Source organism: Nycticebus coucang, chromosome 22 (genome assembly GCF_027406575.1).
Source record: "Nycticebus coucang isolate mNycCou1 chromosome 22, mNycCou1.pri, whole genome shotgun sequence".
NCBI lineage: Eukaryota > Metazoa > Chordata > Mammalia > Primates > Lorisidae > Nycticebus > Nycticebus coucang.
The window spans coordinates 15,315,330-15,333,030 of NC_069801.1; the positions used below are offsets into that span (position 1 = coordinate 15,315,330).

Here is a 17,701-nt window from a genome sequence, read left to right on the forward strand (position 1 = left end):
AATACTTGGCCAAGAATAAAAAATCATGAAATAGCCTCTAAGGGTCAATATACAATTAGAGACTATAGAGCCACAATATATTAAGTACATGAGCCAGGCACAGTGGCTCATGCCTGTAATCCTAAAACCTTGGGATGCCATGTGGGAGAAGCACTTGAGCCAGGAGTTTGAGACCAGCCTGAACAACATAGCAAGACTTCATTTCTACAAAAAATACAAAAATTAGCCAAACGTGATAGTATGCTCTTGTTGGCCCAGCTACTTGGAAGGCTGAGGCCAGAGGAACATTGGAGCTTAAGAGTTTGAGGTAATAGTTAGCTATAATAAAGCCACTGTACTCTAGTTTTGGGCAACAAAGCAAAGCAAACCACCACCCTCAAAAAAAAAAAAAAAAAAGGCGGGGGGCAGCACCTGTGGCTCAAAGGAGTAGGGTGCCGGCCCCATATGCTGGAGGTGGTGGGTTTGAGCCCAGCCCCAGCCAAAAACTGCAAAAAAAAACAAAAAAGGCAAAAATATAACAGAGAGATGTTTAAAATCAGAGCCTTATCTAAATTAGAATAAAAATATGTGACTCAAAAAAAAAAAGTGACTCAGTGCCCATAGCTCAGTGGTTAGGGCTTCAGCCACATGCACCAGAGCTGGCAGTTCAAACACAGCCAGTGCCTGCTAAAAAAAACAGTAACAGTAACAACAATAACAAAAATAGCCGGGGCATTGTGGCAGGAACCTGTAGTCTCAGGAACACAGCCAGAGCCTGCTAAAAAAACAGTAACAGTAACAACAACAACAACAGCAGCAGCAGCAGCAGCCGGGGCATTGTGGCAGGAACCTGTAGTCTCAGCTACTTGGTAGGCTGAGGCAAGAGAATTGCTTAAGGCCAAGAATTTGAGATTGCTGTGAGCTGTGATGCCACAGCATTTTACCAAGGGCGACATAGTAAGACTCTGTCTCAGACAAAAAAAGAAAAATAATAAAAATATGTTATCAGAAAAATTTCATAGGAAATCAACTTCTGATCAATAGACACTGAACATTAGGATAAATCTTATTTATTTGAGACAAGAGTCTCACTATGTTGCCCTTGGTAGAGTGCTGTGGCATCACAGCTCACAGCAACCTCAAACTTTTGGGCTTAAGCGATTCTCTTGCCTCAGCCTCCCAAGTAGCTGGGACTACAGGTGCCTGCCACAACACCCGGCTGTTTTTTGTTGTACTTGTTGTTGTTTAGCTGGCCCATCAGCCTCGGTGCATGTGCCTGGCGCCGTAACCACTGGACTGAGCCTCATTTTTCTTTTTTTTTGTAGAGACAGAGTCTCACTGTACTGCCCTCGGGTAGAGTGCCATGATGTCACACGGCTCACAGCAACCTGTAACACTTGGGTTTACGGGATTCTCTTGCCTCGGCCTCCCAAGCAGCTGGGACTACAGGCGCCTGCCACAACGCCTGGCTATTTTTTTGTTGCAGTTTGGCGGGGGCTGGGTTTGAACCCGCCACCCTTGGCATATGGGGCCGGCGCCCTACTCACTGAGCCACAGGCACCGCCCTCGTTTTTTCTTTTTTAAGAATAAAATTGTGGCCAGCAATGGTGACTTGCGCCTGTAATCCCAGCACTTTGGGAGTCCAAAGCAAGAGGATCGCTTGAGGCCAGAATTCAAGACCAGCCATGGCAATGAGAGACCTCATCTCTACAAAAAATATACAAAAATTAGCCAGGTGTGGTGGTCCACCCTGGTAGTCTGAGATACTCAAGAGGAAGACAGAGAAGCCTAGGAGTTTGAGGTTGCAGTGAACTATGACTGTGCTACTATACTGCAGCCTGGGCAGCAGCAGAAGACCTTATTTCTTTAAAACAAAAAACAAAACAAAAAAAATTGTGAAGCTATTCTCTGTTGGTTTGGGGAGTCAGCAATAAATACTCTCACGTTAATAGCATGATCATTAAGGTTTTCTCAAAAGAAAAATTCCCTAATCCCAGTTAAATCCATGCAATTCTGAGTCTTACTTTGATAGTTAGAATTGGTCCCTGGGTGGTTCTCCAGGACATATTTCTTCAGAGCAGTGGTAGAGCAGGTCTTCGGCTCATTCATGGCAGCAATGGCAGACAAGATTGCATATTCCATCAGGCTTCCACCAAGCAGGGGTTTCTCCCCTGATTTCTTCAGCTGTTTTCCAAGGAGGAAGAGAAAAGCATCAAGACAACACTCTCCCAAAGCAGGTCAAGACAAGACTCCTCTGCACCAGGTGGGTCGGAGTTCCTGCATTAGCACAGATATGTTTTACAATAAATTTTCAGGTTAGGGACTTTCTTTTCTATTCACCAGGTATTCAACCTGAGGAGTCCTAAACCTCATGGATAATTTCTCCTTCTATCTACCCCTCCATCCACCCTACAACAGCAATAGCCAACCTAACCCAAAGATACTGACCACTCTACTCCTATAAGCAGGTCAAACCCTAACCCTAACCCCTAACCCTGTAGACCCAATAAATTAAGACACTTTTGAGAATACTTCCTTTTTCTGAATCTACAGAATGAAGTACAGCTTACTCTTGAACAACATGGGTTTGTATACATGATTTTCTTTTGCTTCTGCCACCCAAGATAAGACCAATTCACCTCAACCTACTCAATATGAAGACAAAAAGGATGAAGACCTTAAAGATGATCCTCTTTCATTTAATATTTTCTCTTCCTTATGATTTTTTTTTTGTGATTACTGATTTTTTTTCTTTTTTTTTTTTTAACTGTTGGGGATTCAATGAGGGTACCTTATGATTTTCTTTTCTGTAGGTTACTTTATTGTTGTAATACAGTATATAATACATACAACATACAAAATATGTGTTAAGCAATGTTTATACTGTCAATAAGGTTTCCACTCAACAGTTTGCAATTAGTAGGTAAATTTCTGGGGAGTCAAGTTACATGCAGATTTTTGACTACAGGGAGAGGGAAAGGGAGCATCAGGGCCCCAAACCCTGTGTTGTTCAAGGGTCAGTTGTAGTCACAAAAGTAATAAGTAGCCTTGTTAATCCTATAAAGAAAATTGCAAAAGAAAATTTTGATAAATATGTCATACAATAGAAAATTATATAGCATATTTCAACACGAAAGGCTGAGAACAAAGGGTATTATTCATAAGCAAAAAGAAAAAGGAGAAAATTAGGAGCGCTCTACAATAGTGGTTAGTGGTTCTCAAAGAGTGATCCACAACTTTCGGGGGGAAGGGGGGATGTGGGGTGTGTCCTGAGACCCTTTCAGAGGATCTACAAGGTCAAAACTATTTTCATAATAAAACTAAAATGTGATTTGCCTTTTCCACCGCACTGATGATGCAGAAGCAATAGTGGATAAAACTGCTGCCACCTTATCACAAATCAAGGCACAGGCACAAAAATATGGTTCTCTTCCTTAATTGCTATGTACTATGGTTTAAAAGAAGAACAGTACCAATTCACTTACGACTGCCCTTGATAAAGTAGTAAAAAGTATTTTATTACATCTCAATCCTTGAGTGTGTCTTTTTAATATTTTATGGGTTGAAACAGTAAGAACACATAAAGCATTATGGCTACACATGGAGGGATGATATTCCTCAGGAAAAGCACATCTGTGATTATTTGAGTTAGGAGTTGAAGTAGTCATACTTTTCTTGGAATACCTTTTTTACTTGAAGAAGTAACTGATAAATAAACTAGTGTAATTTAGAAATGGGCATATGGTAGAAAGCATCTTAAGAATGAATTAAATGAGCCTGTCACTTCAAGTCAAACAACGTTATGACAAAAATCTAACTTTTTGAGAGAAAACTTAAATTGTGGAAAATTTGTATCTACCATTGTGAGCTTGTTATTATCTTCCCAATTATTTAAATACTGTTCTTACAAGATCAATAGCTGATACCAATGATTATGATTTTTGTCATGATATGATGACATAGCAACATTTGGAAAATCTGCCACTAATTTCCAAATGACCAACTCACCATATTACAAAAATATGCATGGCAAAAAGATCTACTCAAAGTTCAAAACAGATCAATGGATTTTAAGGTAACAGTACAGGAAGTTCACTGATAGGGTTTCAAGTTCCGCATGGCAACTAACCTTTTACTTTTATTTATTTTTTAAATTTAAACAAATTTTTATTACACGAAGGTTGTCACATAATTGGATATTTCTCTACTTCGTACACAATCATTCTTACTCTCCACAGAGGACACAAACCACACAATCATCTCATTAGACACAGAAAAATCATTTGACAAATCCAACAGTCTTTCATGATGAAAATTCCCAACAAACTAAGAATATAGAACTCTTTCAAGCTGACAATAGGCATCCATGAAAAATCTACCAGCTGGTGCAAAGACTGAATGCTTTCTAAGATAGAAAACAAGGAAAGGATGTCTGCTCTTATCACTTCTATTCAATACTGTTTTGAAGGTTCTATCAAGAATAATCAGGCCAGAAAAAGAAGTAAAAGACATCTAGAGTGAAAAGAAGTAAAATCATCTTTATTTGCAGATAACATGAGCCTGTATGTAGAAAAGTCTAAGGAATCTACAAAAATACCACTAGAACTAGTGAATAAGTTCAGCAAGGCTGCAGTATACCAGACCAACAGACAACTGCTTTTTGGCTTTTGGCTAGGATCAAGCAAAGATCAGTAGACAAATCAGTTATACCTCTTTAAGCTAGCATGAACAATCTGAAAATGAAAGAAAAAAAACCAATTCTATTCACTATAGCATGGAGAAAGAATAAAACACTTGGGAATAAATTTAACAGAAGAAATTCAAGACTTTTACACCACGAACTATAAAACACTGCTGAAAGAAATCACATAAAAAGATATTCAATGTTCATGGACTGAAAAACCTAACACTGTAAAGAGAATGATTCACTACAAATCGATCTACAGGTTCAATGCAATTCCTACCAAAATCCCAGCTGTTTTTGTTTCTTCTTCTTGTAGAAATTAACAAGTGGACCCTAAGATTTGAATGGCATTGCAAGGGACCTAGAATAGACAAAATATTCTTGCAAAAGAGGGCTTTTACAAGTCAACATTTCAAAACTCAATATTTTAAAGCCCACAGTCATCAAGACAGTGTGGTACTGGCATTAAGGATGCACATACAGACCCAATGAAACAGAATTGAGAGTCAAGAAATAAACTCTAATATTTATGGTCAATTGATTTTTTTTTTTTTTTGGAGACAGAGTTTCACTTTGTCACCCTCAGTAGAGTGCCATGGCATCTTAGCTCACAGCAACCTCAAATACTTGGGCTGAAGTGATTTTCTTGCCTCAGCCTCCCAAGTAGCTAGGACTACAGGTGCCTGCCACAATACTTACCTATGTTTTTTTTTTCTTTAGAGATGGGGGTCTTGCTCTTGCTTATGCTGGTCTCATACCCATGAGCTCAGACAATCCACCAGCCTTGGCCTCCCACAGTGCTAGGATTAGAGGTTGTGAGCCACCGTGCTCCCCCACCTTTTGAGTCTTGCTCTATTGCCCCAGGTTTGCGTGCCATGGCAATAGTCTAGCTCATGGCAACCTCCAACTCCACAGCTCAAGTGATCCTCCTGCCTCAACCTCCCCAGTAGTTGGAATTAGAATTACATGTACCCACCTCAATGCCCAGCTAATTTTTTTCCAATTTAATGAGACATGGTCTCACTCTTGCTCAAGCTGGTCTCAAACTTCTGAGCTCAAGTGATCTTCCAGTTTCACCCCACCAGAGTGATAAGATTACAGGCTTGAGCCACCTTGCCTAGTTTGGTCAACTGACTTTTGATAAGGTGCCAATGCAATTCAATGAGTTTGATATCCATATGCAAAATGATAGATATATTATAAACTTGACTCATACTATAAACAAAATTCAATATGGATCACAGACCTAAACATAAGCCCAAATTAAAACACTCAAAAGATACTTTAAAACATCTCTTAAAAACTTTATAGGAGCAAATTTTCATTTATTTAAGTTAGGCAGTGATTCCTTAGATTCAATAGTAGTATGAGAAATTTTTAAAATGATAAATGGAATTTCAGCAAAATCAAACACTTTGTGCTTCAAAAGATACTGAGAGCCAAACATGGTGGCTCACACCTTTAATCTAGCACTTTGGGGGACTAAGGAGGGTGGACTGCTTGAGCTTAGGAGCTAAAGACCAACTTGAGCAAGAGCAAGAGCCAGAGCAAGATCCCATCTCTACTAAAAATAAAAAGACTAGCTGGGCATTATGGCAGGCACCTATAGTCTCAGCTACTTGGGAGGCTGAGGCAAGATGATAATTTCAGCCCCAGAGTTTGGAAGTTGCTGCGAGCTATGGTGCCACAGCACTCTACCCAGGGCAACAGAGTTGAGACTCTGTCTCCTAAACAAACAAAAAGAAAAGAAAAGCTTGACGCCTGTCACTCAGTGGTTAGGGTGCAGGCCACACAGACTGGGACTGGTGGGTTCGAACCTGGCCCAGGCCTGCTAAAACAACAATGACGACGACAACAACAACAACAACAACAACAACAACAACAACAACAACAAAAAATAGCCAGGCAATGTGGTGGGCATCTGTAATCCCAGCTACTTGGGAGGCTGAGGCAAGAGAATCGCTTAAGCCCAAGAGTTGGAGGTTGCTGTGAGCTGTGACACCACAGTACTCTATCAAGGGCGATATAGTGAGACTCTGTCACCAAACCAAAAAAAAAAAAAAGATACTAAGGGAAAAGTGACAGAATAGAAGAAAGCATTTACAAGTCAAATATTTGATGAGGGACATTTCTTTATACTAAAGAACCGCTTACAATAAATAACCCAACATTTTCTTTCTTCTTTTTTTTTTTTTTTGGAGACAGAATCTCACTATGTTGGCTATTCTTTTTAGAGACAGGGTCTTGCACTGGCTCAGGCTGGTCTCGAACCTGTGAGTTCAGGCAATCCACCTGCCTCGGCCTCCCAAGTGGTGGGATTACAGGTGTGAGCCACTGCTCCTAGCAATAAATAACCCAATTTCTAAAATGAGTAAAGTACTTGAATAGAGAATTCAAAGGAAATAAAACAAATAGCTATTAAGTGTCTGAAAAGATACTCAACATCAGCAGTCATTAGAGAAATGCCAATCAAAACCACATATTCAGGCTTGGGGCCTTTAGTACAGTGGTTACGGCACCAGCCACATGCACGGAGGCTGGCAGGTTTGAGCCTGGCCCGGGCCAGCTATAAAACAATGACAACTACAACAACAAAATAGCCGGGTGTTGTGGCAGGCGCCTGTAGTCCCAGCTACTTGGGGGGCTAAGGCAAGAGAATCGCTTAAGCCCAAGAGTTTGAGGTTACTGTGAGCTGTGATGCCACAGCACTCTACTGAGGGCAATACAGTGAGACTCTGTCTCAAAACAAAACAAACACATATTCACTAGGATGAGTATAATCAAAAGAATAACAAATGTTGACAGAATATGGAGAATCCTGAACCCTCATAAATTGCCGGTGGGAATATAAAATGGTGCAGGCACACAGTAATTTCTAAAAGCATAAATTTATCATATGACCCAGCAAGTCCTAAAAACAAACATCTGTACAAAAACGTGAATATAAATATTCATAGACAGTAATAATCATAATAAACTAAAAAGTGGAAATAACTCAAATGTCCATCAACTCATGAATAGATAGATGATATGAGTTAGATCCACACAATGAAATGTTATTTGGGAGGAAAAATTAAAGCATGATTATGTGCTACTACATGAGTAAAACTCAAAAACATTATGCTAAGTAAAAGAAGCCAGACACAAAAGACCACAATGTAAAAAATGTGCAAAAAAGGCCTGTCTGGGCGGCGCCTGTGGCTCAGCGGGTAGGGCGCCGGCCCCATATGCTGAGGGTGGTGGGTTCAAACCCAGCCCCGGCCAAACTGCAACAAAAAAAAAAAAATAGCCGGGCGTTGTGGCGGGCTCCTGTAGTCCCAGCTGCTCTGGAGGCTGAGGCAAGAGAATCACGTAAGCCCAAGGATTTGGAGGTTGCTGTGAGCTGTGTGATGCCACGGCACTCTACCGAGGGCGATAAGGTGAGACTCTGTCTCTACAAAAAAAAAAAAAAGGCCTGTCTATACATAAAGTAGACTAGTAGGTTGCCTGAGACTGAGGGCACAAGGGCTCTTTTAGGGAAATGTCCTAAAATTGAATTTTGATAATTGTACAACTCTGTAAATTTATTAAAAATCACTGACAAAGTATAACTTAAAATGAGCATATCTTAAACAAACCATATTTCAATCAAGTTGTTAAAAAACCACCAGGCTGGGCACCCATAGCTCACTAGTTAGGGTGCCGGCCACATGCTCCAGGGCTGGTGGGTTCAAACTGGGGCATGGAAAACAAAACAAAACGAAACAAAATGCCAGGTGGTGTGGTGGGCGCCTGCAGTCCCAGCTGCTTGGGAGGCTGAGGCAAGAGAATCTCTTACGCCCAAGAGTTTGAGGTTGCTGTGAACTGTGACACCACAGCACTCTACCAAGGGTCACATAGTGGGACTGTTGCAAACAAAAACAAAAACAAAAACCACCAAAAAAGCCCCCAAATGCTCTTTGGGTTCCTCAATAAATTCTTTTTTTTTTTTTTTTGTAGAGACAGAGTCTCACTGTACCGCCCTCGGGTAGAGTGCTGTGGCGTCACATGGCTCACAGCAACCTCTAACTCTTGGGCTTACGCGATTCTCTTGCCTCAGCCTTCTGAGCAGCTGGGACTACAGGCGCGCGCCACAACGCCCGGCTATTTTTTTGTTGCAGTTTGGCCGGGGCTGGGTCCGAACCCGCCACCCTCGGCATATGGGGCCGGCGCCCTACTCACTGAGCCACAGGCGCAGCCCCTCAATAAATTCTTAAAGAGTCTAAGGAGGTTCTGAAACAAAAAACTTTTGAGGACTACTTCTCTACAATCAAGACTTTGGCACCTGGAATGTCCCCGAAGCACCTTTGCCAGTTATCTGTTCTAACTGGCCTCTCTCTACTGCTCTCTGCAGAGCATTCTTCAACAGCTGAGGCCTGCAGAGAAAAACAAAAAATAATGATAAATATATCAATGAAAGAAAAAGTTAAAGAAATAGATCCAGGGTTATTTGTAGGCCTAAAGTTCTGATTCCTATGATATCGCAGTACTTTGTTAAAATGCAAGAAAAGGTAATAATAAATTGCTGGTAAACTTAACACTCTAACGCACAGAAGCACGTACCATACAGAACCAATTCTGAAATTGCCAGGGCACTCTAAAAACCTACCATTTAGTACCACTAGACTACAGAGTGGCCAAACAATATAATCAAACAAAGGATAGATACCTTTAAAGTGTCATCCAACTCTGGAATTCTCTGACACAAAACATTAAGACCAATCTATTAGAAATCCATAGATGTAATTGTTTGGGTGGCTCATGCCTGTAATCTCAGCACTTTTGCAAGACCAATGTTGGAGGATCTCTTGAGGTCAGGAGTCTGAGACCAGCTTGAGCACTACAGCAAGACCCAGTCTCTAGAGGCTGAGGTAGGTGGATCATCCAAGCTCATAAGTTGGAGACCAGACTGAGCTAGAGGGAGAAGACCCTGTCTCCAAAAATAGCCCAGCATTGTGGCGGGTGCCTTTAGTCTCAGCTACTTAGGAGGCTAAGGCAATAGAATCACTTGAGCACAAGAGTCTGAGGTTGTTGTGAGCTATGATGCCATAGCACTCTATCTAGGGTGACAAAGTGAGACTGCCTCAAAACAACAAAACAAACAAACAACTGGCCCCGGGCCTGTTAAACAATAATGACAACAACAACAACAACAACAAAAATAGCCAGGTGTTGTGGTGGGTGCCTGGAGTCCCAGCTACTTGGGAGGCTGAGGTAAGAGAATGGCTTAAGCCCAAGAGTTTGAGGTTGCTGTGAGCTGTGATGCTACTGCACTCTACAGAGGGCAACATAGTAAGGCTGTCTAAAAAAAAAAATTGAAAAGAAAATACTATATTTAGACAAATTAAGACAAAAACTGAGTCTGGCCTATGTTTACTTTTTGGTATGAGTAGAAAGAAAAAAACCAAAGAGCAAAAGTTAAATCTCACACAAGAATTAGATTTTAAAATTTGATCTCTAATGCCATGACAAGATTGATTATCCTAGAAAATTTCAAAACATAACCTTAATGGTGAAACTAAAGTTGCCATGTAAACCCCATAAGCCAAGTTCTCCTCTAGGGTTACAAAAAAAAAAAAAAAAAAAAATCACTGTTATCAATTTAAGAAGGTGATTTGTATGTTATACAATGTCTTTAAACATTAGAATCATATTTAACAAGGTATGATGTTCATACCATTAGAAATAAGTTAGAACTAAATCTATCTAGAAATAAATCTAGACTAGTAAGATTAACATTAGATAAACACTTAGAAGGTGCCAAGGACTGTTTTAAGTGCTTAACATATACTAAGAGATGTAAGCCCTTTCGGTTACACTGTTCATCGGTGAGGGAACCAAGACACAAGAGGTAACTTAATGCAAAGTTGCAAAGCTACAAAATGACAAAGATAGGATTTAAACTTAAGGGGCCTGATTCCCAAGTTTGTACCCTTAATCACAATGCTCTAGCCCCCAATACATGGGAGCAGAAATTCATGTGTTACTTCACATGAGGCATAAACCTGTAGCCTTAAGCCTACATGAGGCCCCCCAGATTCCCAAGTGTAGGCCTTTAATTGAATCCAAACTTACACATAACAAATCCCTTTATTAAAAGGAATGCAGCAGAGAAAGAGAAACCTTTTCTAGCCTTGCGGTGCTAAAAAAAAAAATAAATCCTTTTTCCATTTTTCATTTTTTTAATTCATTCTTCCAATAATGAGGGGTTTTTTTGAGACAGAGTCCTACTCTGTCACCCTGAATAACAGTGCCATGGTGTCATCATAGCTCGTAGGAACCTCATGAACTCCTGGGTTAAAGCCATCATCCTGCCTCAGCCTTCCAAGTAGTTGGGACTATGGTGCCCACTACAATGCCTGGCTAGTTTTTCTATTTTTAGTAGTGATGCGGTCTCATTCTTGCTCAGGTTGGTTTGAAATGCCTGAGCTCAAGCAATCCACCTACCTTGGCCACCCAGAGTGCTAAATTACAGGCATGAGCCACTGTGCCCAGCCTATTAGGCAATATTTAAAGTTTTTTATTTTTTTTGAGACAGAATCTCACTTCGTCGCCCTCAGTAGAGTGCTGTTACATCATAGCTCACAGCAACCTCAAACTCTTGGGCTCAAACGATTCTCCTGCCTCAGCCTCCCAAGTAGCTGGGACTGTAGGTACCCACCACAATGCCCAGCTATATTTAGAGATGGGGTCTTGCTGTTGCTCAGGATGGTCTCGAACTTGTGAACTCAGGCAATCCACCTGCCTCAGCCTTCCAGAGTGATTACAGGCATGAGACACCATGCCCAGCCAATATTTCAAGTTTTAAATGGGCCGGGCTGGGTGAGGTGGCTCACACCTAGGAGGCCTAAGTGGGAGGATCACTTGAGGCCAAGAGTTTGAGTTCACAATGAACTATGATGAAGCTATGGCACTCTAGCTGAGGCAACAGAGACCCTATCTCATATAAAAATAAAAGCTTTATTAGAAGAATGAAATTCCAACTGAGTATGGATAAAAGAAATAAGATGCCTGAATTGTAAACAACCCTGAGGGTACCCTTATATTATTAAGTGGTGAGCTAGAGGCTTGGCACCCATAGCTCAGTGGTTAGGGTGCCAGCCACATGCACCAGGGCTGGTGGGTTTGAACCTGACCCAGGCCTGCTAAAAACAATATGACGATAACAACAACAACAACAACAACAAAATAGCTGGGTGTGCCTGTAGTCCCAGCTATTTGGGAGGCTGAGGCAAGAGAATAGCTTAAGCCAAAGAGTTGGAGGTTGCTGTGAGCGGTGATGTCATGACACTCTATTGAGGGCGACATAGTGAGAGTCTGTCTCAAAAAAAAAAAAGGTGAGCTAGAAATAGAAAATACTGTGAGCCCGGTTAGCTTAGTTGGTTAGAGCATGGTGCTAATAGAAACAGAAAATGCTTAGGAAATTAAGAAAAGAGGGGCAATAAACTTGGAGGAAAATCAGGAACTATCCTGGAAGGCAAATGAAAAAAAAAAAAAAGAAAAAAAAAAAAAAATTCCAGCAGGTAGGAGAAATCATCTATGTCAAATGCCAGTTAGAGGGAAACAAGTTAAGATAGGATTAGAACTGACCACTGAAACCTGCAATGTGGAAGCTGACAATAGTGCACTTGGGTGTAGTGATGGGGGTAAAGCAAGAAGAAGTGCAGGTGGGAATATAGCCAACTAATACTTTTCTCACTTTTTTGTTTGGTTAAATTAAGTATGGTGAATTTTCATGTTAAATGTGTATATGACAAGAGTCCACTATACACCATAATTAGAGGTAGAGAAATTCAACATAGTTTCACAGAAGTGAAGGGGAAAAAAAAAAAAAAAAAGAGTTTAAACAGGGGTTCTCAACCTCTAGGTTGCGACCCAAAGCAACTGTATTAAAGGGTTGCGGCATTAGGCAGGTTGAAAACTACTGGTTTAAAGGAAATAGTTATCATTTATTAGTCCTAGCAAAAGGTATTTAAGGTTAATTAGCATTTGGGGGCTGATAAGCCACCTATTATCAGGCAAATTTGATTCTAATATAAGATGATGACAGAATATGTTTCAAGTTACACCAGTAGTTATACAATGTCTTATGTGAGTGGAATAAAACCATATAAGGAAGGATAAAAATTGGGAGGTATGGTCTCTAGGAAACAAAAAGTAGAGAATAAAGGGAGAAAAAGTGAATTGTGTTCCCATCTTTATTTATTTATTTATTTTAAAGACAGTGTTTCACTTTGTCACCCTCGGTAGAGTGCTATAGCATCACTGCTTATAGCAACCTCCAGCTCTTGGGCTTAGGCAAATCTCTTGCCTCCAGCCTCCCAAGTAGCTGGGACTACAGGCGCACACCACAATGCCTGGCTATTTTTTGTTGCAGTTTGGCCAGGGCCGGGTTTGAACACGCCACCCTCAGTATATGGGGCCAGCGCCCTACTCACTGAGCCATAGGCACCGCTCCTGTTTCCATATTTAAATGCATCACACACTGCACTTCTGATCCACAGTTTTGTCTATCTACTACCACCATACTCAGGGCACAAAAGCATGAAAATATCATAATATTAATTTCAAATTTTCTGCTTCTATGATTCCCTCTTCTTTTGCAGTATTTCACTAACTCATTCACTGGGTGCTCTGAAGACCATTAAGTGATTTTCTAAAAATGTGGCTTCTGGACTGAATACTCAGCAACTCTAATTTATACCTCAGTAATGCAAGTAAATTAGGACAATACACATTCAATACAGTAGTCTTCTATAGAAAGAATTCTGCATTAAACATCATTTTCTGAAAGCCATCACAATAAAGATTTCACAGAAACATACTCAAAACTCAAGCTCTGTGAATGACAAATTTAAACAAATTAATGTGACTGAATGAATACACAACTGAGTAAATGTTGAATGCTGAGATCCCACCAGATGTTAAGTGGCAATTTTTACAAATAACTATGAAAATTATCTCAAATTTTATACCATATGTTTAAATGGTGAAGATATTATGTTACTTCTGGGTAAAGGCATTACTGAAGCCTGTATTAAGTTCTTAAATTCTAAATAAAACATGAGTATCTGAGAACACATAGCATTCAGTATTAAATATTTTTTTCTTTCTTTTTTGTTTTAAGATAAAGTCTTGTTCTGTAATCTAGGCTGGAGTACAGTGCTTCAATCACAACTCACTGCAGACTGAAACTCCTGGGCTGTGATACGCCCATGTAGCTAGAACTGCAAGACATATGACATCAGACATGGTTAATTTTTAAAAATAGTTTTTAGAGACAAGGTCTTGCTATGTTGTCCCAGGCTGGTCTTAAACTCCTGGCCTCAAGCAATCCTTCTACCTCAGCCTTTCAAGTACAATATTAAATATTCCAACAGCTGGGTGGCGCCTGTGGCTCAGTGAGTAGGGCGCCAGCCCCATATACCGAGGGTGATGGGTTCAAGCCCAGCCCCGGCCAAACTGCAACAAAAAAATAGCCGGGCGTTGTGGCGGGCGCCTGTAGTCCCAGCTGCTCGGGAGGCTGAGGCGAGAGAATCGCGTAAGCCCAAGAGCTGGAGGTTGCTGTGAGCCGTGTGACACCATGGCACTCTACCCTCGGGCGGTACAGTGAAACATAACAAGAGTCACTATCAGAATCTGATAAAACATGTGGTTTGAGTCAAATAAATAAATAAATAACATATGGAGATATGAAAAGCAAAACATAATGGGACCAAAAAAAAAAAAAATTAAATCCATAAAGAAAGCTTTTATTCCTAGCTCAGCTAAAGTAATCCTTCTTGAATGTTTAATCTACATAAGGGGCTAAGGAAAAAACACACCATGTTTTAAAGTCCAGATGAATGCCATACCTGATGTCCACTCTAAGCTTAGGATAATACTGAGACACGTATTTCCTGATGAGACTGTAAGACGCTTCTTTAGGTTCACAGAGGCGAGTAAAAGCCAGTGGGAGCACATCCTCCAATTTTACTTGTGGTTCTGGATCCACTGCAGCGCTACTCTTCTGAAATGCAGTACCAAAAAATTATGATCACTGTATGATATAAATGCTTTTATATACAACTCAAAGGGTTTCCTAACTTGACGGCCAAATCAATTGCCAAACAGGAAATGGTCACTTTTTTCCACATTCAAATAAATCACAACACAGTGGTGTACTATCATCTGTGCGCCAATTTCTTCGAGATAAAAATTTTGCCTTGCGGGAATTAAAAATAAATATAAAGGTAAGATGGAATGTAGACTTTAAAGATTTTAATTGATTCTTAGCCTTTAATAACAAAGAATGAAGTACAGTATCAGAAAGTACTACGAGAAAGTTCATTTTCAAAGTCTGAAAATTCTACAAAAAAGTACAAAAATCTTCAGTTGTAAAAACAAAGGTATAGCAAGGGTGTTCAACCTGTGGACAACATGCAGAGTATTTAAGGACTGTTTTGTTCATCTGTGGTGATAGATATCAAGAAAAGTATACATGGATCTTTTCTTTTGCTTATCAGCTATTGTCAGTGTTTGTGTCTTTAATGTGTGGCCCAAGACAACTCTTATTCTTCCAATATGCAGCAGAAAAAAGGTTGGATACCCCTGGTAGAGAAATATTACTTCAACTGCTGACACAGACAAAATTACAGAGGATGCCAAACACACACACACACACACACACACCCTACAGATTTTAAGGAAAAAATTGTGGCCACGTGTGGTGGCTCACCCCTGTAATCTTAGTGGATCACTTAAGCGCAGGAGTTCAAGACCAGCCTGAGAAAGATTCAGAGACCTTGTCTCTACCAAAAATAGAAAAATGAGCCAGCCATCATGTTGGGCACCTGTAGTCCCAGGTACTCAGGAGGCTGAGGCAAGAGGATTGCTTGAGCCCAAGAGTGAGTCTGAGGTTTCTGTGAGCTATGATGACACCATGGTATTCTACCCAGGGCCAAAGAGTGAGACTGCCACCAAAAAAAAAAAAATTGTATTAACATAGTAATACTTGATATACACTGATAACAAAAGATGAATACAATTCATGTTTGTTTTCTGCAATTATAAAAGGTGCTCAAAGTAGTTACCACCATTGTCTAGGCCCAGAGGTCCTCAAACTTTTTAAACAAGGGGCCAGTTCACTGTTCCTCAGACTGTTGGAGGGCCGGACTATAGTTTAAAAAAAAAAAAACCTATGAACAAATTCCTATGCACACTGCACATATCTTATTTTGAAGTAAAAAAAACCAAAACAGGAACAAATACAATCACACTACCTCATGTGGCCCGCGGGCCATAGTTTGAGGATCCCTGGGCCTTCTGATTACAGTGAATGAAAAATATACAGATTAGGGGCGGCGCCTGTGGCTCAGTGAGTAGGGCGCTGGCCCCATATGCCGAGGGTGGCGGGTTCAAACCCAGCCCCGGCCAAACTGCAACAACAAACAAAAATAGCCGGGCATTGTGGCGGGCGCCTGTAGTCCCAGCTGCTCGGGAGGCTGAGGTAAGCGTAAGCCCAAGAGTTAGAGGTTGCTGTGAGCCGCGTGACGCCACGGCACTCTATCGAGGGCGGTACAGTAAGACTCTGTCTCTACAAAAAAAAAAAAAAAAAAAAAGAAAAATATACAGATTAACATCTCTTAAAATGTGTACACATTTTTTTGGCACAGTGCCTCCAGTAGTTCACTTCATTATTCAGAAATAATTTACACAAATAATTATATGTCTTGGGGACGGAGGTGTCAATATTTATAAAAAAGAGAAGGAAAACTGGCTCTGGGTAGTTTTGGGGTTACTAGCTTAAAAAGTTTAAAAAGTTATTTCACAGGCTCGGTGCCTGTGGCTCAAGTGGCTAAGACGCCAGCCACATACACCTAAGCTGGCAGGTTTGCATCTAGCTGCGGCCACCAAACAACGACAGCTGCAACCAAAAAATAGTCAGGCGTTGTGGGCGCCTATGGTCCCAGCTACTTGGGAGGAGGAGGCAGGAGAATCGCTTGAGCCCAGGAGCTTAAGGTTGCTGTGAGCTGTGATGCCATGGCACTTTACCCAGGGCGACAGCTTGAGGCTCTGTCTCAGGAAAAAAAAAAAAAAAAAAAAAAGTGTTTCACAAAAATAAGTCTAATTCACATAGCTGCCCATAATTCATTATAAAGGACTTAAGACCACAGGATTAAGTGAGTTGAAGTGTTTTTTTGGATTTGCACCCTGGCTGTTCTATCACTAGGTAGGCAAATTACTTAATAACCTCTCTAAGGTCTTAGTAGAAAGGTTGAACTTTGCACGTTGCCAGGTATACAACAAATGCTCAATAAAAGCTGCTATTTTCAGCAGCAGTATTACACTACTCAAACTGAGGTACAGACTTCTTACCTTTCTGTTTCTGGATTTCTGAGGTGTTTTTCTTGTTTTCTGAACCACAACAAAACTTCCAGAAGCACCTTTTCCTTTTACCTAAAGTAAATTAATTTTTAAGTTATTCTAGCATTCATATTTATAACTTTAAATTAAAGTAAGGGAATTACAGAACATGGTGAGAGCTAATAAGGTGCTATTTTTATTTGAGTCAGGGTCTTGCTCTGTCACCTGGGGTAGAATGCAATGGTGTGATCATAGCTCACTGTGACCTCAAACTCCTAGGCTTAAGCAATCCTCCTGCCTCGGCCTCCCTGCTTCAGCCTCCCCAAGCAGCTATGACAGGCACACCCCAATATGGCTAATTAAAAAAAAAGATTTTTGTAGAGATGGGGTCTTTGTTATGTTCCCCAGACTGGTCTTAAACTTCTGGCCTCAAGCAATCCTCCCACCTTGGCCTCCCAAAGTATTGGAATTATAGGCGTGAGCCATTGTGCCTGTGCATAAAGTGCTGTTTAACTTTTCAGAGAAAAAAAGTGAATGAAGAGTCAAGACTTGGGATGGAATCTTATTTACAGTATCATCTAGCTAATACTGAATAATTCTGGACAACCCACTTAAACTTCTGAACTTTTGTTTCCTCGTCTCTAAAGACTGGGGAAGAATGCTCTTATGAGGTTA

The 17,701-nt window shown here is 40.6% G+C and overlaps 1 protein-coding gene across 5 annotated transcripts in view; it reads right to left on the minus strand.

Annotated features, from left to right (window-relative positions):
* HP1BP3 (heterochromatin protein 1 binding protein 3) overlaps window positions 1-17,701 on the minus strand; it is a 49,006-nt gene that overhangs the window by 6,728 nt on the left and 24,577 nt on the right. For 4 of the 5 annotated variants that reach the window (XM_053577416.1, XM_053577417.1, XM_053577419.1 and 1 more), the window contains 4 exons: window positions 17,039-17,119; window positions 14,536-14,690; window positions 8,967-9,057; window positions 2,004-2,163 (listed from right to left, as the gene is read on the minus strand). In XM_053577416.1, coding sequence (XP_053433391.1) covers window positions 2,004-2,163; window positions 8,967-9,057; window positions 14,536-14,690; window positions 17,039-17,119 — 487 coding nt within the window. Of the gene's footprint in view, window positions 1-2,003; window positions 2,257-8,966; window positions 9,058-14,535; window positions 14,691-17,038; window positions 17,120-17,701 lie in introns of those variants that run through there. The other variant, XM_053577420.1, reaches the window with a different exon arrangement.